General features: G+C 48.1%; 2 protein-coding genes across 3 annotated transcripts in view; one reads left to right on the top strand and one right to left on the bottom strand.

The window, feature by feature from the left end:
* Window positions 1-1,898: 1,898 nt before the first annotated feature.
* The window catches only part of LOC135294498 (alpha-2-macroglobulin-like protein 1), a 26,527-nt gene continuing 645 nt past the window's right edge, over window positions 1,899-27,780 (top strand). The window contains exons 1-35 of one of the 2 annotated variants that reach the window (XM_064409830.1): window positions 1,899-2,803; window positions 3,406-3,589; window positions 4,504-4,666; window positions 5,200-5,252; window positions 7,191-7,211; window positions 7,680-7,851; window positions 8,260-8,344; window positions 9,650-9,761; window positions 10,074-10,188; window positions 10,582-10,691; window positions 11,194-11,361; window positions 11,587-11,817; window positions 12,471-12,534; window positions 12,887-13,032; window positions 13,317-13,466; window positions 13,708-13,860; window positions 14,452-14,536; window positions 15,293-15,407; window positions 15,906-16,131; window positions 16,234-16,360; window positions 16,928-17,049; window positions 17,522-17,576; window positions 18,170-18,253; window positions 19,212-19,388; window positions 19,529-19,610; window positions 20,386-20,542; window positions 20,756-20,830; window positions 21,198-21,360; window positions 21,740-21,954; window positions 22,087-22,302; window positions 22,407-22,531; window positions 22,837-22,927; window positions 23,619-23,687; window positions 23,996-24,098; window positions 24,235-24,276. In XM_064409830.1, coding sequence (XP_064265900.1) covers window positions 2,739-2,803; window positions 3,406-3,589; window positions 4,504-4,666; window positions 5,200-5,252; window positions 7,191-7,211; window positions 7,680-7,851; window positions 8,260-8,344; window positions 9,650-9,761; window positions 10,074-10,188; window positions 10,582-10,691; window positions 11,194-11,361; window positions 11,587-11,817; window positions 12,471-12,534; window positions 12,887-13,032; window positions 13,317-13,466; window positions 13,708-13,860; window positions 14,452-14,536; window positions 15,293-15,407; window positions 15,906-16,131; window positions 16,234-16,360; window positions 16,928-17,049; window positions 17,522-17,576; window positions 18,170-18,253; window positions 19,212-19,388; window positions 19,529-19,610; window positions 20,386-20,542; window positions 20,756-20,830; window positions 21,198-21,360; window positions 21,740-21,954; window positions 22,087-22,302; window positions 22,407-22,531; window positions 22,837-22,927; window positions 23,619-23,687; window positions 23,996-24,098; window positions 24,235-24,275 — 4,320 coding nt within the window. In that variant the 5' untranslated portion in view covers window positions 1,899-2,738 and the 3' untranslated portion in view covers window position 24,276. Of the gene's footprint in view, window positions 2,804-2,882; window positions 2,994-3,405; window positions 3,590-4,503; window positions 4,667-5,199; window positions 5,253-7,190; window positions 7,212-7,679; window positions 7,852-8,259; window positions 8,345-9,649; window positions 9,762-10,073; window positions 10,189-10,581; window positions 10,692-11,193; window positions 11,362-11,586; window positions 11,818-12,470; window positions 12,535-12,886; window positions 13,033-13,316; window positions 13,467-13,707; window positions 13,861-14,451; window positions 14,537-15,292; window positions 15,408-15,905; window positions 16,361-16,927; window positions 17,050-17,521; window positions 17,577-18,169; window positions 18,254-19,211; window positions 19,389-19,528; window positions 19,611-20,385; window positions 20,543-20,755; window positions 20,831-21,197; window positions 21,361-21,739; window positions 21,955-22,086; window positions 22,532-22,836; window positions 22,928-23,618; window positions 23,688-23,995; window positions 24,099-24,234; window positions 24,277-27,780 lie in introns of those variants that run through there. The other variant, XR_010356589.1, reaches the window with a different exon arrangement.
* The window catches only part of LOC135294497 (alpha-2-macroglobulin-like protein 1), a 23,929-nt gene continuing 20,751 nt past the window's right edge, over window positions 24,603-27,780 (bottom strand). Inside the window, exons 34-36 of the mRNA XM_064409829.1 lie at window positions 26,512-26,614; window positions 25,796-25,837; window positions 24,603-24,779 (exon numbers count right to left, since the gene is read on the bottom strand). Coding sequence (XP_064265899.1) covers window positions 25,797-25,837; window positions 26,512-26,614 — 144 coding nt within the window. The 3' untranslated portion in view covers window positions 24,603-24,779; window position 25,796. The remainder of the gene's footprint in view (window positions 24,780-25,795; window positions 25,838-26,511; window positions 26,615-27,780) is intronic.

Genomic DNA, 27,780 nt, shown 5'->3' with positions numbered 1-27,780 from the left:
GACACCACGAGGGGTAGCTCATGCTATTAGTCCAGTCACTCCCAGTATGATCCAAATATAAGCCCAGTGTGCTACAGACACTGCCAGTATGAACCAGTTATGCTCCACATGGTTCCAGTTGCTCTCTTTCACCCTCACTTTTGTTGAAGTCCCCCCCAGTATCTCCCAGTGTACCCCAGTTCCTTCCAGCATGTTCCCAGTCACTCCCAATTCCTTACAGTATGATCCCATTTGCTCCCAACCACTCCCAGTCAGCCTCAGTGTAGTGGCACTCACTGCCAGTATGATCCCAGCTGATCCCAATATAAGCCCAGATGTTTCAAATCACCCCCAGCATGTTCCCAGTCACTCCAAGTTGTTGTTCCCAGTTGGATTTTTTTGGGGGAGATGTTTGGAGAATGAAGAACTCCAAAGCTGAGCGGAAAAGGCCCCTCAGACAAGGAGGTCGCACACAACCCCTTGCTACTCCTATGCCTGTGTGTACACACGCTCTGGCTAAAAATTACACAGTGTCACTTTTGACTCAATATCCAATGTAATTTCTATTCCACTTTCTAAACAACTCTTCTGTGTCCTTTAAAATGTTCTTTATGAGATTTAAACAGTTGTACTTGTGATGTGTGGGTACTAGAGAGCATTTGGAAGGAGGTGGCTGTTTTCCAAGAGAATTTAGACAGGGAAAAAACCACTTTTCTACAAAACGCATCTATTTATTATTTATCTCTCTGGCTTAAACATCCCCTTCTCTGCTTAGAGCAGCAGATGTCAAACATCCCAGTCGTTTTTTTTTTTTAAACCTTCACAAAATCGAGGGGTTGTGGTGATTCAGGCTGGAGCTTGGTGGTGTGCATCCTTCCATTTAGCTTGTGATCAGCTCACTGCTTCAGCACTGAGAACTGCTGGCTTCCAGGGACACAGATCCACTATGGATGTGCTTTTTGCCTCTCTCTGGGCCAGCTGCTGAATGGATCTGTGGGCTGGGGAGAGATATTAGCACAGGACATCACCCAGCACTGTGTGCCCTGTCACTGAGTGCTAGGGGGTGCAGAGCCCTGCTAAGAGGTTCTCCCTTCCCCGGTGCCTCCTGTCTCCACTTTGTTGTTGTTGCTCCTACTTTTATTTAATTCTGTTTCACTGGGATTGGGTGCTCAGGGGTAGCTTTCCAATCAGTGCCAAGCCCAGAACTTCAGAGGTGTTTGCATGTCTGCTCTCACAAAACAGAGAGTCAGTAGGAGTCAGGACTCTCAATACCTTTGCCATTGTGAGCCCCTGTGCTGCTATGAGGGATCTGGCTGTCCCCTGGAACTGCTGTGGATCTACTGTAAACAAACAAATGCCAGCTGGGATTGTTCAACAGGCACTGCCTGTACTTTTTGAGACCCATGGAAAGAAATGAAGGGCAGCTTAGTGTCAGAATGATCCACATTCTTGCTCCGGTTCCTGTTTGCTTGTTTGTCCAGGTGCATTTATGCATTTTTCCCAACTGCTGGCACCAGCAGCTCTGACCTGAACAAAGCCCACGGAGAGGGAAGGGAGAGAGAGGAGTTGTATCTGCCCATTACATGTGTGTGCATGAGTGGGTAAAAGAAAGCCCCAAAACCTAGTTTCCTTGTTATGATCAGTCTGTACTAAAGAAGGGAAAATATTACTAGGCCCTACATGTTTAAGAGCTCAGTTTGGTGCTGAAGAATAAGTTAGTGGTACATTTTGATATGAAAATACCTTGATACAAAAATTGAAAAACTCCTTATTTTGAGAATGAGCAATTTCAAGAACCACATTCTCTTTTCAATTATGGTAAGATACTCAGGGAAAAGTTCAGTACAATCAGTGGACTAACATATATAAAATTAGCATGTGGAAAGAAGGCCCCAAACCAGACAGTGTGTGTTCCTATTACCTAGGGCTTGAGCACAGCCTTTTGGTAGCTAGGCAAGACCCTGTAGGACTTCAGCCATGCAGATTTTGACCTGCCTGACCAATGTTTAGCCCTCATTTCCTCCACTGGTGAGGGTGTGAGTAGGTTGGCCTTGAACTGGAGCACAGAGCAATGTGAAACAGCTGGGGTGAGTTGTAGCTGTTTAATTTTCTCTTCAAACTGAAATATCTGTAGAGTAGAGGCAAGGTGAGGACTCCAGCTCTGTTCGCTTCCTGTGCTTTCTTCCTCTGTGAAGGAGCAGTGAGCTATGCAAATATAATGAATTTGTGCAAAGCCTGGTCTCCATTTCAGGACTGAGACCTGCCTTGGGTGCTACAGACTCAGAAAGCCTGGGGACAGTGTGACCACAAGAGTTCACAGTGAGCTCCAGCTGGGTGCACGTGCCAAGGGGTCATGGGACAATCCAGCTGGAGGCAAAACAATGGGACTCGTGCTGCAACTAGCCCAGGGAGCAAGGGCAGTACAGTGACCAGGAAACAGGCTGCTGGATGGCAAAATAAAAGGCACATTTGTCTGAATGACACTGGTCCATCCACAGGGGAGTTGGAGAGCAGTGAGGCCGGAGTCCAAAAGGACTTGGATTGGCTGGGGAACGTCCTGGACAGTACAACCCTGTGCCTGCAGCACTATAAATGCCGGAAAGAGGTGGAGGGAAGGAAACCTTGGGACTTTGTGTCTGCTTCCTGAGAGAAACAGCAACAGCTGCAGGTGTCCTGGAGACTTTGGAAGGAGAGGAGCAGCACCCTACTTTGTCTCCTGAGCAGCCCTCTCAAGGAATACACCCCTCTGGGGTTCTCCCATGAAAATGTGGACTCCCTTCCTCCTGAGCTGCCTGCTCTGCACCCTGGGGATAGTGGCACAACCGTAAGTGCCACTTAAAAATCTAATGATTGATAAGAATGCTGAGGGAGGGGCCAAGATAGCAGGGAGAGAGTGTGGGACCCTGTGAGTCACCTCGTGGAAGGAGGGTGGGGTGCAGAGCCTTGTTGTGAATGCAGGGTGCTCCTGAAGGTGGGAATCTCTCTCAAGGATATCATTGCAGTACAAGAACTAGGTGAGCACTAGTGGTGGGAACAAGAGTGAGAGAGGGCAATATGAGGTGGGATGAAGGGAAAGGTGTAGGATACAGTGAAGGGCAAATGAAAAGGGCTGCAAGGCAGGGGATGGATAAGCAGGAGGCAATCTGCTGTCAGGGTAGTTGAGGAGCCATGTCAAAGCAAGAAGGGCAAATTCTGTTCTGTCACCTGAAAGTATGTCTTGTATTTGTCTGAAATGAACTCTATACCTTCCACCCACTCTGTGCAAGGTTCTCACTCTGGCAATCTGTCCCAGTCTCTCCAGCAGAGCAGCACCTCCTAGCCTCAGAGAGATGGCGAGCTCTCCTGTTTCCTCAGGCCAGCCTTTTAGTGCCAAGAGGGGGTGAGAGGGCTCCCGGGATATGATGATGTCTTATTCCCTCACTGCAGGAGGTACCTGATCATCATTCCAGCTGCCCTGCCCTACCCCTCATCCCAGAGGGCATGCTTGGACCTTCGTGGGGTTGAAAAGCCTATTCGTGTGGCCTTAACCCTTGTGCACCCATCTGGCAACCTCAGCCTCTACCGCAAGGTTGTCCGGAACGACTGGATCTTCGAGTGCACCAGATTTCAGGTCAGAGTCGTTCTTGGCAGGGACCCCTAGATGGCAGCTCACGGAGTGCTCATTTGCCTCTCACCAAAGAAAGAGACAATGAGGAAGACAGAAGATAAGAGGGCATGGAAAAGAGCGAATGCAAAATCAGGGGGAGGGATCAGTGGCAGCCCGGTGGCTTTGCTCATTGTCTTTGTCTGTCTGCAATGGCGTTCTTCCTGTGGGGTATCCTTTTGGCACACTGAGGAAAGGCTGCCTGGCCTGGCAGCAAAGGTCTGAGGAGGGTGGATTGCTTAGAAGCACCCAAATGGCAGTCATGCAGCTCATTCTCTCCCCTGAGGAGGATGCACTGTCACAGCGTGTTGTTTGTGAATCTGTGATGCAGAAAGTGTCACACCTCTCATCTCATACAGCTTCCCTCATGTCTGCTTCTTTCCAAGCTTTTCTTTCTGGGCTTGAAAATGTCCTTGAAGACAAGGGAAGACATGAGAGGGTGTACACACAAGCTCAGCATAAATCTTTCTTGTTTGCCAGACTCGTGATCCTTATTTTCTTAGTTTGCACTGTTAATAAGGGGGGATTTCGGTCTCTGTGGCCCTCACACTGTAGGAAATAGAATACTCCTCACCACAGACCTTTTCTTTCCTTAAGTCTTCTCCATCTTGCTCCATGCAGATTCTTAAGAGTGGAACATGAAGTAGTAAACAAAATTTCTGTGTCAGAACAGACTCCTTTTTCTCTTGTCCAAGATCTATCCCAGCTGCTGAGTGTTGTTCCCCGTGCTTCCACAGACACAGCCTTTGGCCACTGAGGGGACACCCTATGCTGGCCTCCAGAGTAAGATGGCAAAGAGCCTGCCTTGCAGTGCAGCTGAAGTGAGAAGAGCACTGCTCTGATGCCTGCTAACCTAGTGGCTCTCTTGTTTTTTGTCCCAGGTGCCCCGACCTGCAGGCAGCCAGGAGGTGGCCACTGTGCACCTGCACATCTCCAATGGCCACTACTTCAGTGCAAGTGAAGATAAAAAAGTCCTGATCCACAGGGCTGGAACAGGCACCTTCATTCAGATGGATAAGCCCATCTATAATCCAGGACAGACAGGTGAGCAATGCAGAGCACAGTGGCCCTGCCTCGACCCTCCCAGGCTTTGTTCCAAATTTCCTGTCAGTGGAGCACTGAGCACTTTGTGCTATGTGGCCTCCATGGGACAGAGGGGAGAGCTGCAGTCAGGGATCCCATGTTTTGGCAGCAGGAGGGGCCTGGCAGGGGAGGCCTGACATGCTCTAGGAGCAGAGTTGGCTTGGAAAAGGGAGCAGACCTGAACATGGGCTTCTTGCTCAGGGGCAGGGGGGACTGGTCTGCCTACACTGCAGACAAGGAAATGTAAGGATAGCCCTGGCTGTAACCCATGGGAAAACCCATAAATTGTGAAGCAGCTCTGCTGCTGCCACGTGTTTGGGGCAAGCAGAGGAGAGTGGGGCAGAGCAAAGGGTGAGAGGGGCTGCAGGGCAGGCATGGGGCTGCCACTGGGACTGGGTGTGGGACTGTGGTTCTGGGGTGAGACAAGTGAGGGGCAAGTCCGTTCCCACGTGCACTCTGTCTGTAATGTGCTTTACCCCATTCTGTCCCTCCAGTGAAATTCAGGATTGTGACACTCACTGAAGATTTTGTTCCTGTTAACAGCAAGGTAAAGCCTGTCTAAGTGGAGGCAAGGAAGTCTCCAGGCTTCAGGTGGTTCTGCTTCCTCTACCAACCCCATGCCAGGGAGGCTGGGACAGTCCCAGCACCCAGGGTGCCAATGCCAACCCTCGAGTAAACCAATTTGAGCAACAATTCCTGTTGGCTGATGGCTCTGCTGTTGCTGTCATAGGACGGCTGCTGGTTGATGGGAGGGTTGGATGGTATCTGGGGAGTGTGCCAGCACTCCCAGCTAGCTGAGTTACCTGAGTGCACCTGCCCTTGCCAAAAAAGCAGGCAGGGCTTCTGGGGAGCAGTCTGTGGGTTGCTGGCCATGGGCATAATTATCAGACAAAGTTGTGTACAGACATCACCACCCGAAGATCACTTCCCACAGCTCTGGAAAGCTCAGTGATTTGTGCAGTGTGTGGCACCTGAGGGTGGCAGGAGAGCCTAGAGCAAGCTGCAACATTTTAAGAAAAATTAATTAATATGGGGAAGGATACACAGAAGTGATCATAAAAAGAAGAGAGAAAACAGTATAACCAAATTATACTGACTTGCTGCTGGCAGCAGCTCATTGTCCCCGTGTCAAGAGGGTGAGAAGTTACCAGAGACTTATATATGTGGTGGCCAGGAAACTGTAAGGCTAGTGCCATTCTTCAGTAAGCAATTATATCTGCAGCCAGCAGCTATAGCTATTACACTCCTCAGTCCTCAAGCAATTTAAGGAGAGCCAACAGGAATTCATGCCATGACAATTAAAATACTGAAGGGCACACATTAGGGGAGCTGGACCAAATCCTTCCAGACTAAAATAAAGGAAGAGATCCTTCCAGCTTCTTTATTGCTGACTTAATTTCTTCTTTCTTGGGCTATTGGTGAGGTCCTTGGATCAAACAGTCTCTTCTCCCCAAAGGGAAGGCATGTATCTTATATTAATAAGATAATGAAGTATAAACAATACATTTTCTTCCATGCCTACAATTGTTTCATGTACATATTTGACTGTAAATGTTTGATATCTGTGTGTGAGTACAAACAAATTAACATTGTAACTGTTAATTATGCTGTGATGAAAATTCAAAGAGATTGTGTTTAGCCAAAGCTATTATAAAGGCTTGAGTGCACTGCAGCACTGAAGCTATAATATCTAGTTTGTAAAATAGATGAGTTGAAGTTAATATGGGTGCTGTTCACCAGCAGGTTAACCTACACTGTTCTTTTAATTTCAGTGAAAACAGAGCTGCCTCTGGTAAGCTTAGAATGATGAATAATGTGAATTACATGCCAATTGCATGTTTACAGTCTGGTTACTCTCCCAAGCCCTGCTCCTGCCTCTTTATGTGTTGTGATCCCATATTAGAGGCTTTTCACCAACACTGCCCCTTGGATGATAGATGCAGTGATAAAAGAAAAAACAGAGAATTAATGGGCCTAGAAGGGCTGAAATGTGTCCTCTTTTGTCCCTCCCTGTTACTGTCAGCTGCAGTCAGCATTGACGCATAACTTTCAGCCTTACCTCCTCTGCCAGGAATGTTAAAGAAAGATTTTCTGAGTATTCTTCCTATAGATGATGAGTTTTGCTAATTATTGGGACATATGTTACAAAACTGGGGCCATTTAATATTTGTTAACTTGGGATGATGGTATTTGAGTGTCTTCTAACTCTTCCCCATTTTATTAGAGCAAATTCTAGCTTTTATTGTTGTCAAATACCTATCAAAATGCACCTTAAATATTCAGGGGATCAAAAAGCAAATCTGAAGAATAGCATAGATTTTTACTATTCCTTGCTCTTTCAAAGCAGTTGTCCTGATTTCAGTAGGATCAAGCCTCTTGTACCATAATGTTTGTCATAGTACAGGGGTTGGGTGGGTAAGAGAAATTTGTATGTAGCTTGCTGTGTCATGCCAGTTTGTGAAAGTGCTGTCTGTTTGCTTTGCAGTACTCCATGGTGGAAATCCAGGTGGGTGTTCCAGACTCCTCAGGTGTTATGAGGAAAGGTATTTCAGTATGGTTAGTACCTTGGATGCTGCCTTACTGGATCAAGTTGCTTTTCTTAGGCTCTATGCATCCACATTCTCTGTCCAAATGCTTTTTGTTAACAAGACTTGATGGTAAAAATGATTTGACTTCATCCACTTCGACATTCAGAAATTTAGGCCCAACTTTAGCTAATTTTTATAGTTCATCTTTACTGGACACTGGAGAGTCTAAATGTCAGAACCTTTTCCGTGGCTGTGCAGAGCAGAGTAAACCTGGGTGGGTCGGGTTCACCTCTGTTGGTGCTCCAGCATCACCATCTGGGCTAAACCAGCAGGAACCTGTGAAAGCCTCTGGAATGTCTGATTTGCTTTTGAATCCAGTGGGCTCTGGGTAGAGAATAGCCAACACTGCTGATGCCTGCCTCTTCTTTGCTTCCCTTGCACCGCAGGACCCGAACCAAAACCGCATTGGCCAGTGGCTGGATGTGAGACCAAAACAGGGCGTTGCAGATCTCTCTTTCCACTTAGCTGATGAACTCTCCCTGGGGACTTACACCATCAGTGCCCAGTCCTTTAAGTCCAACTCAGTCCAGTCCACTACCTTTAAGGTGGAGGAGCGTGGTAAGGAGAAGGAAGAAAGGGATGGAAGAAGTTGCTTGTTTGTTGCTTGCCTGTCTGTACAACAATGTAAAGCCAAATATTGTAAAGTAGGGTTTACTGTCTGAGAGCTACAACTGAACACAAATTTATGGGCAATATAGAAATGATCACAAGGGAGATTGTGCTGGAGATTCCTGGAGAAAGTACCTTCTGGCAGATTGAGATTACACTAAAGACCTCTTCAAGACTGTCGGGGGTGGGGTGGGGGGGGGGAAAGGGGATTCTTTCTTTGGTTTCCCTGTTTTTAAGTAATGCTTGCTTTTACCTCATAAACATATTCCTTCATGGGAACATACTCTTCCCTTTTGTAATCCTGTGCCCAGGTAGTCTTTTGCCCTTGATGGATTAACTCTGTGGTTTTTGTTCCAGTGTTGCAAAAGTTTGATGTTTTCTTCGAGGGACCAACTCAGATTTATGCTTCAGATAAAACTTTCCCACTGCGAGTGTGTGGCAGGTAAGGAGAATGTTCAGGGGAAAGGAAAGATTCCATCAAAACTGTCTCTCCTTCCATGTGTCTCCTGTCTTTTCAATCCATCAAAGAGAGGTGGCTCAGGAAGGGTCAAACAGAGCCATTCCTTTAGAAGAATCCCAAATAGTTCAAGTCAAGATAATGGGTTCTTCCTTGGGGAAGAGGTACCTGAGCCACACATGAGAGAAAACATCCAGCTATAGGGAGACTTGCCCTGGGCAACAGATACCCTCCTCTGGAAGATGTGTCTGTCTAGCACAGAAAGATCTTATGTGGGAAAACCACTTGCCAGTCATGGGACAGACACTTGGAGCTAAAGAAGCAGGAGCTGACATTTCTTTAGGAGTTTATGCCATTCCTTCTTACCTACATGCTACTGAACTTACTACCTTTTTAGAAGCAGTAGATAAATTTCTCTAATTACATGATTATCATAAAAAAATTAGCAGATGACGGTGGGAAGAAGGGCAGAACCTCTGACACAAAGTATAAATACAAAGAAGGGAGGACAATGAGCTCAAAAGCACTCAAAATCCGGTGAGCTCATTTGTATTTGGGACTGCATTGTCTGGAGACTTTTGGTCTCTTTTGCCACTATTTGGTCTGACATAATTTCTCATTAATTTGGTTTGTTACAATCAGATCATATGAGGCTGTAGTAGTAAATAGTACACACTACTCTACATCACCAGGGTGGGTCACAGATGTCATCTTTTTACTGATACTGTCAGGAGCATTGCTCCAAAGGGCAAGTCAGAGGGGAGTCAAAGCAAGAAAAGGCAGCCAAGCAGGCAGAGGAAATACCTATACATCTAAATCAGCAGAGCAGGTCTGATGATGGAAACAAGAGCCCTGATAATGAGATAAGCCCATAGTGAGGCAAGTCTGAGGTCCCTCTGTGGCTCTATTACTGCAATTTGTTGTCTGCAGGGACACCCGTTTCTGCTGCTTTCCCTCTCAAACTAATATCTTCACCGAGTAGATAAATCAGGTCCACTCTCTGTGTCTGCCTCCAATTCCAGGACAGCAAGTGCCCAGAAGTGGGAGAGCTCCAGAGGGTGTGGGTCTGCTCCTGTCCATTTCTGCATCTATTCCTTTGTTCCTGCATCTGTTGGATGCAGACCATGCTATTGCACTCCCAAAGTACTCAAAGTGCTTTATTTTAATTTGTGGCTGCCTGCTTGCCAGCTGCAGTAAGACCTTTGTCACAAAGGCACCTCTGTGGTGCGATGTGCTAGACAGAGCAGGCAGCGCCTCTGCCCAGAAGCTCCTCTGGTCTTCTCCCTGCAGGTACAGTTTTGGGAAAGCAGTGCGAGGGACCGTGCACGTGACCCTGTGCCAGAAGGCAAGGAGGTGGCCCCAGAATGCCAGCAAGGACATCTGTAGGGAATACAGTGGTCCTGTGAGTAAAATCCTGGAAGGTATATGGACAGTACAGAAGCACCACAGAGGATGCAGTGTCAAGGGCTGAGTGAGCAGAATGAGCTGCTCAGAGCAGTCTGACCTTGAATGAATGGAACTGCTCCAGTCTGGCCTTGAATGTTTCTGGGGATGAAGCATCCACCACTTCCCTGAGGAACATGTTCCGGTGTTTTACAAGTTCTGCATTGTTATTTGTTGTAGTCAATAGTTATGACAGAATGACTAATCCCTTGTACTTCTGACCCCTTCCCTTCTCCCCAGACCCAGATAATACCTGTCATTCCCATTGCAGACAGCAAGCAATGGGTGTTTCACCCCTTCTGTCAGCACATCAGTCTTCAATCTGACTCCCAGCGAGGAAGACAACAAACTTTATGCAGAAGCCTCTCTCCTGGAGATGGGCACAGGTACCAAGGGGCTCAGCAGGGAAAGTACAGGGGTGAGAGGAACCATCCTGGGGTTTGAGGATTAGAGAGGGCACACATCCCCCTCTCCTCTACCTGCTGCTGGGATCTTCACAGGATATGGAGATCTACACTGCCAGCAGCAGGAGGATGAGGAGTGGCTGGGAGCTGAATGAGTGGTATGGGTTCATGAGGGTACAAAGAGTCTTGCAGACAGCTTAACTAAAGAAGGAGCTGCCACAGGAGCAGCCTCCAAACCTTGAAGAATGCTGGTTTTCAGAAGGAAGTTACAGACACTGCTAAAAGGGGTTGGGAATAACAAAGTGAGATTAAACTACAGTGCAGTAGTAACCTCTGGTACTGATCCTGCTTCCTTTGCACTCTGCATTCCAACAGGGGTGCAGATCAACACCTCCAGCCAAATCCTCATCTCCAGGACAGCTGCAAGGGCAGTATTTGAGACACCCAATGAATATTACATCCCTGGAGTACCGTACAGGGGGAAGGTGATTTTCTTCCCTTGCTTTTTTGCTCCCTGTCATTTGCCAAGGAATATGGCATCTGGTAAATCCAGCTGACCTAAAGCTATGTGCTCAGACAGAGGAGCAAGAGCACACCTTGCACTGTTTCTCATTTCTTCACAGTGTAGCTACAGTTGCTGCATTTCAGGTTCCTTGTTGCGTTTACACTTCCAGCATCTGCTGAGAGCAATGAGTGGTGTCTCAGCAGGGATGCTGGGGTGCAAGGACGTCTCAGCTGTAGGCTAGGAGAGAAACTCCTCATGTTCTAGCCACACACACTTTTTAGAGCAGACAGATTTGAACCATGCTCAGCTTTGCATTAGAGATGAGGGAGTTGTGCAATTTTCCTGTCTTCCTGGGGCCAGACTGAAGGCTGTGGGTGACCTACACAGGAAGGTCTATGCTTGTCAGAGACAGGAAGGTCTTGGTTATGACATTGGAAGAAATATCTGACTTTGGCTTTCCTGCCTCACCCTGTTGTCACCAGATTAAGGTTCAGGATCACTATGGAACTGGTATGAAGAACAGGAAAGTTTATCTTGTGATAAGGTTCATGAGGCGTCGCTTTATCAAAACCTACATCACAGATGACAGCGGAATAGCATCTTTCAACCTCGACACTACTGCCTGGAACAGCTCATCAGTCTCTCTGGAGGTAAACACCATTTCTGCATATGGGAAAGTGAGAATCCTTGAGCTCTACCTGTGCTCCCTGCTCCTGCCCTGCAGCCCCCCTGCCAGCTCAGGCTGGGGCTCACCACACAGCTCTGCACAGAGCCAGCTGGAAGGCACCAGCCTTTCCCAAACCAAGCTGATGACAGCCTAAGGAAGCACTGAAGCACGAAACTCTTCATTTCTGTGTGTCTCTGTGCCCTTCCAGGGGAAGTTCACACTGGAGGAGTTCATGCACACTCCTCGACGGCCTGACTTCACTTACACGAACGCTTACCATCACCTGCAGCCCTTCCATGTCACAACCAAGAGCTTCCTCGACGTACACCCACCCACAGAAACACTGCCTTGTGGCCTGAAGCAGAATGTCCAGGTGACCTTCACACTCAGCAGGGATGACCTGGGAGAAGACACCAGCCGTATAAGTTTTGTATATTATGTGAGTAACAGTAGCAGACAACCTAGGGGGAAAGGCTGCACTGACAGGACCAGTCCTCAATGAAAAGCTGAGGATATAATTTAGGTCATCCCTGGAGGGATGACAGCTAAACCTCATTCTCAGGGGACTAGGTGAATGCTACATCTGGTGGGGCTCAGCCTGGCCCCACCGTGATCCTGGTGCTGGGGCTGCAGTCACCTCCAAGGATAGGAGGAGATTTCTGTCTTTGTAGCCCATCACCCCCTTAGCCTCTGCCAAGGCTGCAGCTGGAAGTTTCTTCTCCCTTTGAGGATACTGGCTGGGTATCCCTTTTTCACTCTGGTTATCAAACAGCTGCTCAGTAGAAATGGATTTTGGTCTGTTCTGGAGGCCAGCCTGCTAGAGGAGAAACCCTTAATTATCACTCACCAATATGCAGTGAACCCACTACCCATCCATTGTCCTCACTGAACAGACTAGACCAGAGACTCCTGTGCTACAGCCTCTTCTCCCAGCTGTGATGTCTGCAAATCTCCAGGTCTGGGATTGGATTGAGCCCACAGTTAATTTTGGGGGCTTTCTTTTACTTTTGAGACCAAGATGCACATAGGTAAGTATGGATGCACTCTGGTGGCAAACAGCAGTCTACTCATCCCATGTCCCTCCTCCTGCAGGTCACTGGCAAGTCTGGAATTGTTGTCAGGGGCCAGAGGAATATCCAGATTGGGAAACTGAACAGTAAGTCGTGGCAGAGAAGTGGAAACAGTTGGTTTCTAGGGTGGACATGAGAATTGCTGGAGTTTCTCCCAAATTCCCTCAATGTATAGGTCTGGAGCAGTCAGCAAACAGGACAGAGGGAGGCTGAGGAAGCAGTTGTGTCAGCTGGAAGAGGACAAAAAGACAGAATGAAACGATGGTGGGACGATATAGGGGAAGATGAATACATAGGGTCAGAGAATGGAGAGAGAGGGCAGAGTGCAGCAGCACGAATTTGTTTGACACTTTGAGATTATATAGCACAAAAAGAAGAAGGGCAGAAGGAGGTGTTGGGGGACCTATGATGAAAATATTCTGTCTTTCTTTTTTTGAGTGTTGAAGGGCTCGTTCTCCATCCCTTTGACCTTCACTGCCGACTTGTCCCCATCACCTTCCTTGGTGGTGTACGCCATCTTCCCCAACGGAGGGGTCACAGCTGACAGCATCCATTTGGATGTTGCCTTGTGCTTCCAAAACCAGGTGAGACTCACTTCTGGCTGGGGGAGAGCTGATGGGCAGGAGTCATGAGGCTTGAGGGCAGGAGACCCTCAGATCCTTCCAAGAGAGAACTGGACAGAGGAGATGGAAGGGGAATCTGCAGCACAGTGCCCAGGGACCAGGAAAGCTTCAACAGTGACTTCTGATAGCCATGGCTGAGCAGCGGAGATTCCAGCTAGTCTTCCTCTTTCTGTCTGTGCCATCTGTCTGTCATCCTCCTTGCACCTCCTTCTTTTTCACATTCCTTTCCTGGTGTGTTGCTCCAGGTCAAGGTACGATTCCCAGGTAAAGAAGCCCATGCAGGGTCAGCAGTGCAGCTCCAGCTGCAGGCAGCACCTGGCTCCTTGTGTGCAGTCCAGGCAGTGGATGAAAACATGTTCTTCACCAGACCAGACCGTGAGCTCACCAGCCAAATGGTGAGTGTCTGTGCAACCAGGCAAAACCTTGGGAGTGATGGATGAGCTGTGAGAGTCAGGCAGGGGCTGTAGCAAGGGGAGCTGGAGGCCAATGAATGAGGAGGTCTCTGTGTGAAGGAGAAAGCAGAGCCTGCCTAGGAAGAAGGACAGGAACTGATGTGCATGCTAGGGGAGGATGGAGTGAAGCATCTGGAGGTATCTGCTCCTTGCCCAATCCTTCCCTGCCTGTGAGTTTGCCTAGGTCTATGGTTTGTTCCCTGCTGCCTACCAACGTGGATACCCTGCCCAAGTAGAAGAGCATTCAGATCGCTGTGTGCAGCCTCAGTCCTTGTCATCTCTGCTACGAGGAAGACCACAACAGTCCTTTCAGCCTGACATCTTCAACCTCTTCCGGGTAATTGCCTCATGATGTTTCCCAGAGCTGTTGCAATTATGAGCATCAGAGGTATTTTCTCCCCAAGCAGTTTGAGAGGGCTTTTCCTCCTCCAGACAGACCCTGCTGTCTGCCCTGACTGAACTGTGTTGTCTCAAAAGATGTACACCCCATTGAGTAGGAATACTTGTATTTCTTTCCCTCCTCATGTGCATAAAGCAAGGTGATGAAATCTTGGACCAAACTCCATTTTTTTTGACTTGAATGGGAATGAAGAATGAGTTACTGGGCTGTGTCTACAGTATTAGGGAAAAGAGAGACAGGGAGCGATCCCAAGCATTAGATCATAGGTTGTTGCCATGGCTCAGTTGTTAGCTGCTCTTTGTCACTATTTTGGGCAGGTCCCAAGCAGACCTCTTGGTGTCTTTAGGGCAGATCTCCTCCATGCCTCCCTCAGAACTATGTCTGCTCAGGCCAGTGCTCCTCTGGGCTGCCTGGGCACTGGGTTGTCCTGACCCCCATGGTTTCCAGAGTAATTTGAAGAGCAGAAGTCAGTCTTCCCCACTCACAAATGCATTTCTGCCTCCCCTGCCCTCCCTCTTTTCCTAACAGAACATGGGACTGAAAGTCTTCTCAAACCTTGTAATTAAGAAGCCCTCTCAATGCTCTCGTCGGATGGATAGGAAGCTAATCATAGGTGAGCTGCATTTTGAGCCTACCTGAGATCTTTGGGGTTTGTTGGTGGTGGATATTGTCTCTCCTAGGAGTACTGGGTGCCGCTGCCACAGTCCACCAGACTCAGTAGGAGTGACCCAGTCCCCATAAAAAAGAATGTTACTACCTAGATGTTCCCTGACATTAAAGGATGACACTCCCTTTCCTTACAGACAAACCCAAGCAGGGCCCAGGATCTGTTTCCCAGTGTCTCTTCCCATTCTTCAGGCTGTACTGAGACCCAGCTTCTGTCCCCATTTGTAGCCACAGAGACAGCCTCATGTTCTTCCTCTGTGTCTCAGTTTGCACTCGATAACTGTACTAAGCTGGCTCACATGCCTGCCTATATTTAAACCATAGCTTGCTGTGGAATGTGAGCTTTGTACAGCAAGCAAACAGTTCTATTACTCACAGAATTATACAAGTGTTGGTTAAAATGGCCCTCTGGAGGTTCTCAGTCTCTTATGCAAATCTCTGGGTCAGGTCAGGAAAGAGCTTTGTCTAACCAAATCTTGGAAACCTTGCAATCAGCTGACTGCAAACTGCTTCTCCTGCTATCACTCTCTTTTCCCTTTATTTCTAATCTCTCCCATGAAATCAGTCCAGCCCCTTGTGCTTTCCTCTGCCAGACCCTCCTATGTCTCTCTTACTGCTTGCTTTTCCTCCAGCCTCACTACTGTCTATGGCTGGCAGGACTCACCTCTTCCACTCTGGTGGGACTCCTTACTCTTTCCTTCAGGGGTGCCTTCTACAGAAGACCAAAGAATCAATGAGGAACAACCCCAATTTACAACTCACAGAAGATATCACCACTATTTCTCTGAGACTTGGCTCTGGAATGTGTACTCTATTGGGTAAGTGATTCCTGACTTTACAAGTCGACAGAAGGATGACCCTTTGCTATAGGGACTTGGCTGCCTTGAGTTTGTGTAAAAGAGGTGCAAAGAGAACCCTGAATGCAAATTATGGGGCTCTTCCCTGCATCTGTAATGTGTCAAACTAGTAGACTTTGAGGTGCAGAACTGAAGTGTACACAGATTTAAGGAACAAGAGTAAACTTCCAGACCAAATCACCATGAGTATACAGAGCTGGAATGCTTGGGCAGTGTCTTGTTCAGAAGGACATAAAGCCTTTACTGATGGCATTTAAAGAGGGTCTAGGGAAAAAAATTGTTGAGAAATGCCTTGCTGTGAGCTACTGGAGCATAGGTCATTGGCAATACAGCAGAAGTTGATCCAAGCATGAGGACCTGTGTCACCTCTATCAGCAGGGCCATGAGCACTCCTCATTGCCCTGCTTCCCTCTCCACTAGCAGATGAATCACTTCATGCGAGTTCTCTCCTCCTCTCAGCTCCAATGGCAGCAGGAATGTCTCAGTAACAGCACCTGCTGCTGCTGCAGAGTGGAAAGTCAAGATGTTCTGCTTGTCTGGGAGGGGGTTTGGCCTTGCCCCGACCACGAGCCTCAGAACAGTTCAGCCCTTCTTTGTGGACGTGGCACTGCCACATTCTGTCATCCGTGGAGAGACCTTCCTGATGAAAGCCACTGTTTTCAGCTACCTGCAGCAGTGCATACAGGTGTGGGACGGGCCTACTCTGCCCTCCAGTTTTAGAGCTCATTGTGCCAAGCCGTCTCACCTGAGCTGCTCAGTCACTCACCTTCATCTGCCATTCCCGCAGATCCAGGTGGCCCTGGATAAATCCTTAGACTTCCAGGTGGAACCATGTCAGACTTGCAGGGACAAGGAGTGTCTGTGTGCAGAGGAGTCCAGGACCTTCCTGTGGAATGTGACAGCAGTCCAACTGGGTATGGCAGCAAAAAGGAACTGGTGAAGGAGAACCTAAAACTGAAGTGAAAGAGTGTGGGAGGTCCAGAGAAGTTGGCAGAGCCGGGTCTCCTCTGGATCCTGAAGTCTGTCCTTAATGGTGCAAACATGCAATCCATTGTTTGCTTTCTTTCTCTCTTCTTAGACAGACTCACCAGAGAGGGCAGGAACTCCTGAACAGAGGGCTGTGGGACCAGCTGGGGAGGGGGAGGCTGTGTAGATGTGGGTGGGGGAATTTTGCTCATCCTGTGCTTCATATGCAATGGGAAGGGCATGCTGGGGTCCAAGGGCTGCTGGACCTTCTGTTGTTTAAGTCATATTGCAATGCAGTGAAGTCACTGCTGGCGAGACATTACTGAGTTTCATCATGCTCAGGGTGTCTGAACAAGCTCTCAGCACTGGCTGGCTCACCTTTACTGGCCAAACCACCGAGGCCATGAAGACCAACAACCCAAAGCATCTCAGGCCACTATTGGTGAAAAGAAAAGAAAATTTACTCCATTTGGGCACAGGTATAAGAAAAGGACTCTGTTGAATTTATTTGCTAGGGACTCTGAACATCTCAGTGAGGACAGAGGTACTGGACACCACGTCACGGTGTGGGGGCAGGAAGCCCTTGCCAGCTGCTGTGAGGGGGAGGCACACACTGACCAAACACTTGCTGGTCCAGGTCAGTACCAGAACAACCTCACTTCTGTCTGTGATATCCCTGCCCAAGAGGGAAGGCAGCCTGAGGTGGGCTGAATAGTTTTATCACCTCAAATTTTGGCCAGCAACAGTGCTGTACCAAAGCTTAGCAGTGGCTTAGTTCACTTTATTTCTCCCAGGACCTGGCCAAGCCTATTCTTGCAGTACTCTTTCTTGAGCTACATTCTCATGTCTTTGTTCTCCCTGTACCTTTCCCTGCTTTTCATGCTGTATCTGAGTTGTTGTATGTGCTCACTGGCCAGAGAGCCCTGTCCCTCGGGCTAACTCTAGATCCTTTGAGCAGTGAAGCAGGCAGACCTGCCAAAAAGGAGGAGGGTGGAGTCCCTGACCTCTGAATTCAGACTTGAACTTTCTCTGAAATGTTGATGTCATTTGGGAATTTTATGTGTATTTTTGTTTCTCCATGTCCCACGTGCATGCTTCTGCCCTGGCAGCCAGAGGGTGTGTTAGTGGAGAAGTCCCACAGCTCCCTTCTGTGCCCAAGAGGAGGTATGTGCCCGAGACGAGGTATGTGCACAGCCTCAGTGGGCTCTGCAGGCTGAAATAAATACACCTGAAAGTAGAGCTAAACTGTGGGAGGTCTCATGACAGAATGTTTTGAAATTATTTTTCACATAGGAAATTTCACTTCCTATCAGCCATGAATGACTAAGAAATATTACTCCCACATGTGTTGTCCTACATGAATTTGCTGCTGAGTACAAGTGGCAAAATCTTGCTCTGTAGTCTCCTTCCCACAGTGCAACCCTTGGATGTTCCTGGGGCTTCACAGTCACCAGTGAGAGGTCCTCCAACCCTCCCACCTGCAGCATTGCATGTCTCACCAGGATGTTCTCCCTTGAGTGATGTCCAGCTGTGATTCTTGTGAAGTGTAGTGAATTGAGCCCTCAGCCCCACCAGCAGCTCTCCTGTATGGCCTAATCTGAAAAGTTTCCAGGCAATGCACCTCAGTGCAGTGACCAGGACAGTCAGTGTGAGCGGGATGTAGGCAGTGTCCCACTTACCTGGGCCACTCTTGTCTCTCCAGGTAGGGGCTTCTGGCTTGGTTTTTCATGCTACACCTTTTATCCTACTGTTATCAGGAAACGTGGCTGAGGAACTCGTGTCCCTTCACCTCCCTGACAATGTAGTAAAGGCATCTGCCAGGGCTTCCATTTCCATCACAGGTAAGTGACTTCTACTGTGGGCTCACAGACTGCTGGTCTCTGTCAGAGCAAGACTAACTTGGTGTCAGATGATCCACTTGACATGGAACTGCCCAGAAGAGAGGATGCTGTGTTTCTATTCCCTGCAAACACTAGCTTTCAGATTTTTTGCTTTAATGGAAGAGTAATCTGCACAGGAGAATAATCCTTCTTTTTCTAGCTAGGACCTCGGAGCAGAGACTTTGGACCTGGGCTATTTCTGTGTAGATACAAACAGTAAAGCTGAAAAATGCTACAGCAGAAGCTCCTGGAGAGAAGATATCTTTCTCAGCATTATAAAGTTGCAAAGCAACACTTTGGAGAGGGTACTGAGTCTGGCCATACCTACCATTAAAAAAATCTATTTGTATTGCAGGTCAGACTGGTATGAAGCCAGGCCTGGCATAAGTAGCCATGAATACTGTGCAACAGAACCCAACAGAGGAAACAACACAAGGCTTTTCTGACTGGCTGGAGGATGTATGCACACCTTCACACCATCTGACTAGCACCCCTGCTGCCTTCCTCACATTTTGATACTTGACATATGGCCGGGTAGAACAAGCCTGGCTAAAGACCTGGCATTTCAACCTTTCCTTGAGTGCTGTTACATTTGATTGTCTGTGTGACACAGACTGAGCAGGTGCAGCTCTGCTGACAGCCTTTTACAAACAGTATTTGTTATAGCTGGAGCTCTTCAGAATGCAAAAGCTGATAAGGGGAACTTATCTCCAGGGACTCCATAGAGTTGTCATGACGCCAAGCTGGAAAGAGGCAAAACAGTCACCACTCTCCACCTTGCACTCAGTTGTTTACTCCTCTTTCCTCCTTTCTCCAGTGCTTTTCCCCTGCTGAGACAAAGCACTGTTAGCCCCTGTTTGGCTGAAAAGGCACCTCAAATAATATTTACACTTCCTTTGTTTTTTACACCCTTGGATAGGTGACCTCATGGGGATGGCACTGCAGAACCTGGACCACCTGGTGCAGCTGCCTCACGGCTGTGGGGAGCAGAACATGGTGCTGTTTGCCCCTGTTGTCTATGTGCTGCAGTACCTGGAGAAGACGAGGCAGCTGAGCCCTGAGATCAGGGACAGGGCAGCTGGATTCCTGCGCAATGGTGAGTGCAACAGAGCCACCGTGCTCCTCTGCCTTCCCCTGTGCCCAACATGCCAGTAACTCCTGCCCTTGCACCCCCTCTGTCAGCACTGTCCCCTCTGTGTTGCTGTGCCATATTAATCACTGTTCCCATCTCCCCAGGGTATCAGACACAACTTCTTTACAAGCACAGAGATGGCTCCTACAGCTTCTTTGGGCAGAAGGATGGAGAAGGAAACACTTGGTAAGCACTGCAAACATCCCTCACTTATTTTTCCTGTCTGGGTCAGAGAACCTAATGGATCTGAGAAAGCTGACAAGATGTTCCTTTTTTTGGGATGGAGACAGAAGGAACTCTCTGACAGGGAGAGTCTGAGGCACTTGAGCCACTTGAAAAAGCAGTCAGGCAGGGCAGCAGAGTTTCTGGGAAAGTGGAACAGCAAATATGTGGTTCCAGGGAATTAAATGTCTTTTTTTTTGTCTCTATGCCCCTGCTGTTGGCCCACAGACAACACCAGGTCATACTGCTGGTGACCTGGCAGCCAAAAGGGGTACACATGGCTAGAGAAAAATCAGGTGAGAGCAATAAAAATCCTCTCCTCAGAGAGTGGAGAGGAGCTGCCTTGGCACAACTTACACCTATGGTGCTTGGTTAAGATGAATGGTGAAAGGAAGGGAGGAAGAAACTGGGGAATTCCAGATTGTCTCTAGTAATTTGGGGGAGGTAAAGTGGAACAGTGAAAGTAGAAAGAGTAGGAGGGTTTTCACCTGTGAAATTATGGAGTACATCACTAAGTAGTACATAAGTATTATATCTGTGCAGACAGGGGCAGGGAGACGAGCCACTGGGGTGGGTCCTGTGAACCATTTCCACTTTTAGGTTGACTTTCTTTATGAAAATTACTCTTTTTTTGCACCCCCACTATGTCACTAGTTCAGGGACAAGCACAAGGAGACCTCTGACTGTCTCTGCCTTTTTTTTGTTTGCCTCTTTTTCTTACAACTCATCCTCTTCCTAGGTTGACAGCTTTTGTACTCAAGAATTTTGGCCAAGCCAGAAAATACATCTACGTAGATGACAAGAACATCCAGGATGCCCTACGCTGGCTAGAGCAAAACCAGCTCCCCGGTGGCTGCTTTGCCACCAAAGGGAACTTTTTTCACTCCTCCCTAAAGGTAATGGTGGGCAAGGGCAGGTAGCACTGCTGGGGAATGACTGGAGAGATTTGTGACAGCAGAAGATTGTGGGATCCCAAAGGATCCTAGAAAGTCATTCTGCAACCTGTGCAAGCCCTAAAGAGAGGGAAAACATGAGAGGAATGCTTTTCCTTCTGAGGAGTGGACCCTCCTAACACCCTGTAAGAGTAGAAAGATGTGTTCCCCTTGCAGGGCAGCATGGATGATGAAGTCTCTCTGGGGGCCTATGTCGCTGCAGCACTGCTGGAGATGGGTCTGCCACTGCAGGTGAGCACACCCAGCTCCCTCCTGCTCCCTCCTGCTCTCCTGGGAAACACAACGGGGGTATGCCAGCTTGTGATTCTGGTCTTCTCCAGGCCATGAACTAGGAGGGAACTTCTGGGAATGAGTCCATGTTTGGTCAAATGATGAAGTCATTCCTCAAAAGAGCCAGCCTTGTGAAACTGGCCTGATGCAGTAGTAGCAGTGGCTCCCAGTGCACACCAGGGCTGTACTGCCTGTTTTCTGAAGAGTCTGTAAATTAATGGCTTTCTCTGGAGCTATGTTGGGAAGACATGTGTGGCTCCCTAGAATGAGTTCCCCAGCCCCTCTTTCACCCCTGTCAGAGTTTGGCACGTGTCTCCTCCCAACACAGGGCAAGCTGATGCAGACTACTCTCCGCTGCCTGCAGAAGGTGGTTCACAACATCACCAACACCTACACAGAAGCCTTGCTGGCCTATGCCTTTGCCCTGGCTGGGGACTATGAGACAACCCAGGAGCTGCTGTACAAACTGGAGGAACAGGCCATCAAATCAGGTGCTGCCTGCTGGGATTCTGGACCAAAGTGTGCCCAGCTACAGCAGTAGAGAATTATATATGTATTTATAGATGCTCCTTGTATTTGTGCAGTAACTGCATTGTGTGACTTAAAGTACAGTAAAGTATTTCACAAACTGTGAGAGTGACTTAGAAATAGTTTCCTCAGACTGGAGGATTTCAAGATCCCTTTGAGGGAGGAGGAAGGAGTGTCAGCTAAAACAAAGCGAAACCTTGGAGAATAAATTCAAGAAAGCAATCCTGGCCTGAGTACAGGGAATGTACTGAAGGAGCCCTGAAAGCACTGTGGGGTTTGTTTCCTCTGAAACCCAAATTATGTCCTCCCTAAATAGCCTTCATAATCCTTTTCCTTCTGCAGGAGGACAAATCCACTGGAGCCCCAAGCCAAGCTCTCCATCTTACACAGACTTCTGGCCTGGCACTCAGTCAGTGGACATAGAGCTGACAGCCTATGTGCTCCTGGCGTACCTCTCCAAGCCACGGGTGCACGCCGGTGACATGACAACTGCAGCTGGCATTGTGGCGTGGCTGATGCGGCAGCAGAATGCCTACGGGGGTTTTGCCTCCACCCAGGTAACCAGCAGCTCCCTGTGGATCCTTTTGTGGCCCAGGTTGGCAGCACAAGTCCTCTTGAGGAATTCCTGTTCCAAGCCAGTTCCATTGCGGCTGATGCTTTCAGAGGAGCGCCTGTCTCTCCCTCCCTAGGACACAGCTGTTGCCTTGCAAGCCTTAGCGAAATACGCAGCGAGGACGTTCAGCACATCAGGCCAGGCAGTGGTGAGGGTGAGGTCCCAGAGGGCCTTTGGGAAGGCATTCCAGGTCAGCCGCCAGCAGCGGCTGCTGGTGCAGCAGGCAGCGCTGGTGGAGATCCCAGGGCAGTTCCTGCTGCAGGCCCACGGCAGCAGCTGCGTCTTCACTCAGGTCAGGAGACGGGATGAGCGTAGAGAGGGGAGGACTGTGCCTCTTTTCTCCTGCGTGAGATCATGCCTGGCCTGTGTTTTCTGCTCCTGGCCCTTACCCTGCAGACGGTGCTGAGGTACCACAAGCGCTCCCCAGGGACTCCTGTGATCTTCACGCTGCGTGTCAGCACAGAGCTGAACAACTGCAGCCAGGCGAATCCGCGCGTCCTCACCATCCGCATCCTCGCCAGGTGACTCCAAGGGCTGCTTCCTCCTCCAGCAAGATGGAGTGAGCCCGGGGACAGCAGCCAGGAAGGTCTGGGGGCTCTGATGGAGAGACCTGGCCCTTGGGGTGAACAGGACAGAGGGTGAATTGGACAGGTGGATGGCTAGGAGTGGGAAGGTGCTGGCTGACTCCTGTGAGAGGGAGCAGTGGCTGCTATGCCCCCAGTCCCAGATGGGACACCTGGCTCAGGGCGTGGTGGTGGAGGGAAGAGGAGCTGGGACGGCACTGTCCTCACAGAGTCAGACGCTCTGTCTGTTTTTTCTTTTCCAGCTACATTGGGAGCAGAGTCACATCCAACATGGTGATCATAGAGGTCTCCCTGCTATCTGGATTCATCATGACTTCCAGATCCAGAGTGCTGGTAAGAACTTTGGAATAAAAACCCCAGCTGTGGTAAATGGATCCTGCTTGCTTACTCCTGTTGAGAATTGTTCATTTCAGGCCAGGTGGTAGCTAAATTTGCTGTTGCAATTGCACCAAAACTGCTTGCTTTCTTACAGCCCCCACAAGGAAAATCAGAGGTGGTTCTGTTTCTCCCACTGGCAGTATTTGGACTTGGACCAGGAACAAAGTGTACTGCTGGGTGTGCTGACCCCAGGATTTGTTCATCAGAAAGTCAAAGACAGGATTTATCAGAGATACTCTAGCTCTAGCTAAAAAGATTAGTTTGTTTTCCAATTAAATCATGAATTAAATCACAGCCTCCATGCAAGTCTTTAAAAGCAGTTGAACACTCAGTGAGATGAAATAGGAATCTCTACTGGTGCCTGCACCCATTTGCTCACCAGCATATCAGTCATACATACTACCCACACAGTCTTTGGTCCCCAGAGGGGGAGATTCCTCTGCCCTGGGCAGGGTCAGTGTGGTTCACACATGAGATGCTCACAAGGGATGTCCAAGAGAGGCTAGCATTTTCCACTGAAAAATGCACAGTTCCACACAGAGTCCAGCTCTATACCTTCCCTGCACTGAAACACTGGCTCCCTCGGGTCAGGAATCCCTAAGAAAAATGCTCACAAATTTCATTCCATTATTGTTTCCTATCCTAGCTGGAGAACAGAACCATTGTTAAGAAAATAGAAGTGAAAGCTAATGTGGTCTACATTTATCTGGAGAAGGTAAGTGAGAACAAAAGCATTCAGTGTGGCACAGTGAGAGCAAAAGGTCAGAGGACAAGGAGCTGTGTAAGAAGCCTGAGGCTGGTCTACGTAAGAAAAGAGCACCGGTAGAATTGGGGGCAGAGGAAGTTTGCTCAATTTCCTTGTCATTGGATTAGAATAGTACTATTCCTCACACAATACTCCATTTTAAAGTCCAGAATCTCTAATGGATTAATGTAGTGCAGGAAAACATTCAAATCGGGAAAGATGAAGATGCTGTCACTTCTTTCTCCCCTTCCTTGCTAATTTCCTTCTATCTCCACTAGCTCAATGACGAATCTCAGACTTTCATTCTGGAACTGGAACAAGTAATTCAGGTGAAGAACCTGAAACCAGCTGGCATCAAAATCTATGATTACTACCAGCCAGGTAGTAATTGCAGATTTCCTATTGTTTGGGGGTGGGGAGCAGGGTTCCTGATTCTCTGGCTGGGAAGAGACATACAGTCTTCTCTGTATGCATCCATGTGTAATCACCTTCCTAATTTCCTCATTTCCTTTTGCAGAGGAGCGAGCCTTGGCTGAATACACCGCTGTCTGTAGTTGAGGTAGGCAGCAAGTTCCCATGTGACACCAACAGTGGCATCAGGAAATGGTGGGTCTTGGGCAGGAAACATGGAATATAAGCAAAGACAGGAAGGGGAATGGTAAGCAGTGGGGAACATGTACCCAGCTAGAAACAGGAAGTATCTGTTTCTAGGTCTATGGATCTTTTTTAAATACTCTATCTACTCTTGTGCATGTCTGCACCTGGAGAGGCAGAGTTTTGTACATGAGCAGAGGTAGAGAATTTAATTTTCCCAGCTGCTCTTAAATGCAATTTTCCTGGTTTGGGAGAAAAACAGCAAACCTGAATAATCATTCAATCAGACAGTTCTAGTCTTCTACTTTTAATAAGATGCCACACACAGTCTGAGCCTTCCAGAAACTAACTGCTCAGCAGGAAATTCCAAGCATTTTCTCTTTTCTTCATATCTCCATGTGGTAACAGTTGGCAGGGGTGACAAAGGACTGATGGGAGAGACTGCAGGGGAGGGATCTATCCCTGTTCCTGTGAAGACAATAAAGGACAAAAAAAAAAGTTCCTGAAATATTAAAACAAACCACTGGGAACTTAGGGGACTTTTTTGCACCTTGTGACCAAATGGTACTGTCAGGCCAACACCCAGAGGGTGGTTGGGCACTGGAATGGGTTTTCCCAGGAAGTGTCACAGCACCAAAACTGATGGAGTTCAAGAAGTGTTTGGAGAATGCTGTCAGGCACATGGTGTGACTCTTGGGGCTGTCCTGTGCAGGGACAGGAGCTGGACTCCATGATCCTTGTGGGTCCCTTCCAACTCAGAAGATTTTATGACCTAAGATTCTCTCTCACTTTATCTATACAAAGCTTATGTAAGGTAAGGGTGTGGAGCTTGTGGCAGACATCCCAGGACAGGGCTGTGTGCCTCCCTACCCATGATTCATGGAGCACGTGGGTTTCCCTGTCTTGTGGGCAGGAAAGCACACAGGTGCAAGGAAAGTTTATCAGGGGCAGGCAGTGGTCAAGCTTAAGCTTTGTGTTTGCTCACCCTGGAAAGAGGATGGGCAGGTGTCCATTCCCTGATATGGATCAGAAGCTAGGCTGAGATGGAGAAAGGCTTGGCACTGAAATGTGGCAAGGCCCTGCAGTAAAGGTGAGCATGGCACGTTGTGTGCACAGGGCTGGAGGAATGTGAAACTACAGAGAAAGTGGCAGGGAAGGGAACTGTGGTAACTTGAAAAAAGTGTATTTGATGCAAAGGGCCAGGACTAGTGATAGTACTTGGTACATGCAGTCCTTGTTTTCTGGAACATATCTCCAGCTTTGTCATGATCTTGTTACATCAAATCTTCTACTTCAGTTCTCTTTCTCTCAGTTTAACTGCTGGGGTACAGGAACTCACCCTTACTTGTCATTGCCAATTGCTTTCTACCCCGGACCTGCAGTCTGGCAAGTTTCTTGACCAAGGGCCTTTTCCTGCATCTCCCTCCCCTTCCCTATTCTTCAGGACCATGCCTGTGATAACAAAAGAGGTGTTGAGCACTCACCTCACTTGCATGGGACACTGTAGCTCATCACTGCAGTTTCTTCTGAAAGATAAGAAAGAAAGTGCTGGTGAGACACATTGTCAAAAACCCTTGAAAGCAATCCAGCATTCTGCCACTGCTCCTAGGAGAGGTGTTCCCTCTGTTTACAGGCTACAACTCCCCTCTATGTGACACATGAAACCACAGGTGTGTGCCTGTGACTCTGCAGCTGAGGATTCACCTGAGGCATGAGGTTGCAAGTCCCAAAGAGCTCCATAACAGTTAAGAATTCCACACTGTCTCAAGGAATAGCAATCCCTGATACATTTTGAACTTTTCTTTCTACTAGGAACCCCACAGAACAGAGGACAAGTTGGTTTTTTTGTTATTCTTCTAAGGGGCCTTTACTCTTCTGAGTCATCCCCCCACTATGGTCCCTCTGCCTTTTCTGTCTCCCACTAAGTGCTCAAAAGCACAGCTCATTGCTCCACTCTTGTGGGGAGAGCCAGACCCTCAGTGGTTCTACACACCAGCTTCAGGCCTGCAAATTCTGGAGCCAGAGGGAGGAGGACCTACCATTTTGAAAACCAACAGGTGAAGCTCATACCTAGAGAGCTTCTAAGGGACAGTCAGATAACCATGTCAGAGATGGTATTGTGTTAGACTCAACAAAATTCAGAAATTTTCTTTCCAGAAGTACATTTGGGTGGTTTTTGTAGTACAGAATCTGAGCTCACCTGGCATATAGTAATCATAGATCTTGATATTGGCTGGTTTATGATCCTTCACTTGCATGTCCTGCTCCACCAGGAAAGTGTAGGTTTGAGGCTGTCTAGTCAGCTAAGACCAAGAAATGCAAGGATTAAAAACAGAAAAGGACAGAAAAGTCCTTTAAGACAACCCCTCTCACCTACTTGCACTCAGGCTCTGTAGAGACCTCACCACTGTAATAGATCTGTTCTGCTTTCTAGTCCATCTCAGAAATAACTTTTACTTCCCATTCTGTGACTGTCTCCCCTTTTTGGTCACCGAATTTAACTCAGCTCATAAGAAATATCAAAAACCTACAGAGTCAGTGTGCACTACCTAAATGGCATGCTAGTGTTCCCCCACCAATCCCACCTTCCCATCCAGCTCCACCCTGAGCTCCTTCATGCACCTTGCCTCAGTGGCTACTTTCTTACCCACAGTGACATCAGCTCTTATTCTCCAGTCTCACATAACCCTCATCATTAAGCAGACAAGTACAAGCTGTGGATGAACATCTGCTGTAGGGTAGTAGTTACATCACCTGCTGTTGATTGAGGTGCAACTTGTGTTACCTGGCAGCATGAGGTGAAATATTTCTCTGTATTTTCTGCTCTGTGCTGTAGATGTAATGAATGCAGCAGCTCTGCAAGTCTAAAGCATCCACGTGACACTAACCCACTTCCTATGGGGCTGGCTTAGCTCAGCCTACTGATAGAAACTGAGGATGAAGGATCACAGAAATGCTCCTTAGAAATGCTGGAGTTTTAAATACACTCCAGGTCTCATTTCTGGTGCTGTTTAGGTATTCATGGAGCTAGAAAAAGGCTGGAGTGGTTGTTAATCTGTTGATTCATGAGGCTGTGGAATTGAGCACTTCTGTTCACACAACCATCTGGTTTAGTTTCAAACGATCTTGGCAAAATCCATGAGCAATCTTGCATGCTCTCTGCTGCATTCAGGTTGCTTAAGAGCTTTCTAAGATTTCAGGCTTGCTTGGATTTATTAGATGGATCTTATTACTACTCCCCAGTCCTACTCAGGCACCATATATATGGACTTTCAATAGTCTCTGAACAGTGCCAACAGATGTAGGCTTAACATGAGAGTTTGCCTTGTTTTGCTCAAGCTAAGTAGCCCTTTAAGTGGCTCTACAGATGAACAACTGCAAACTGACACTTCTCCAGATCAGCAAATGTGTCTGGTATGCAAGAACAACACTCCAGTAAACAAGAATAAAAGCTGTCAGTCCATAGCCC

This window comes from Passer domesticus, chromosome 2, assembly GCF_036417665.1.
Source record: "Passer domesticus isolate bPasDom1 chromosome 2, bPasDom1.hap1, whole genome shotgun sequence".
Classification (NCBI taxonomy): domain Eukaryota; kingdom Metazoa; phylum Chordata; class Aves; order Passeriformes; family Passeridae; genus Passer; species Passer domesticus.
This window is presented reverse-complemented; position numbering and strand designations above follow the sequence as displayed.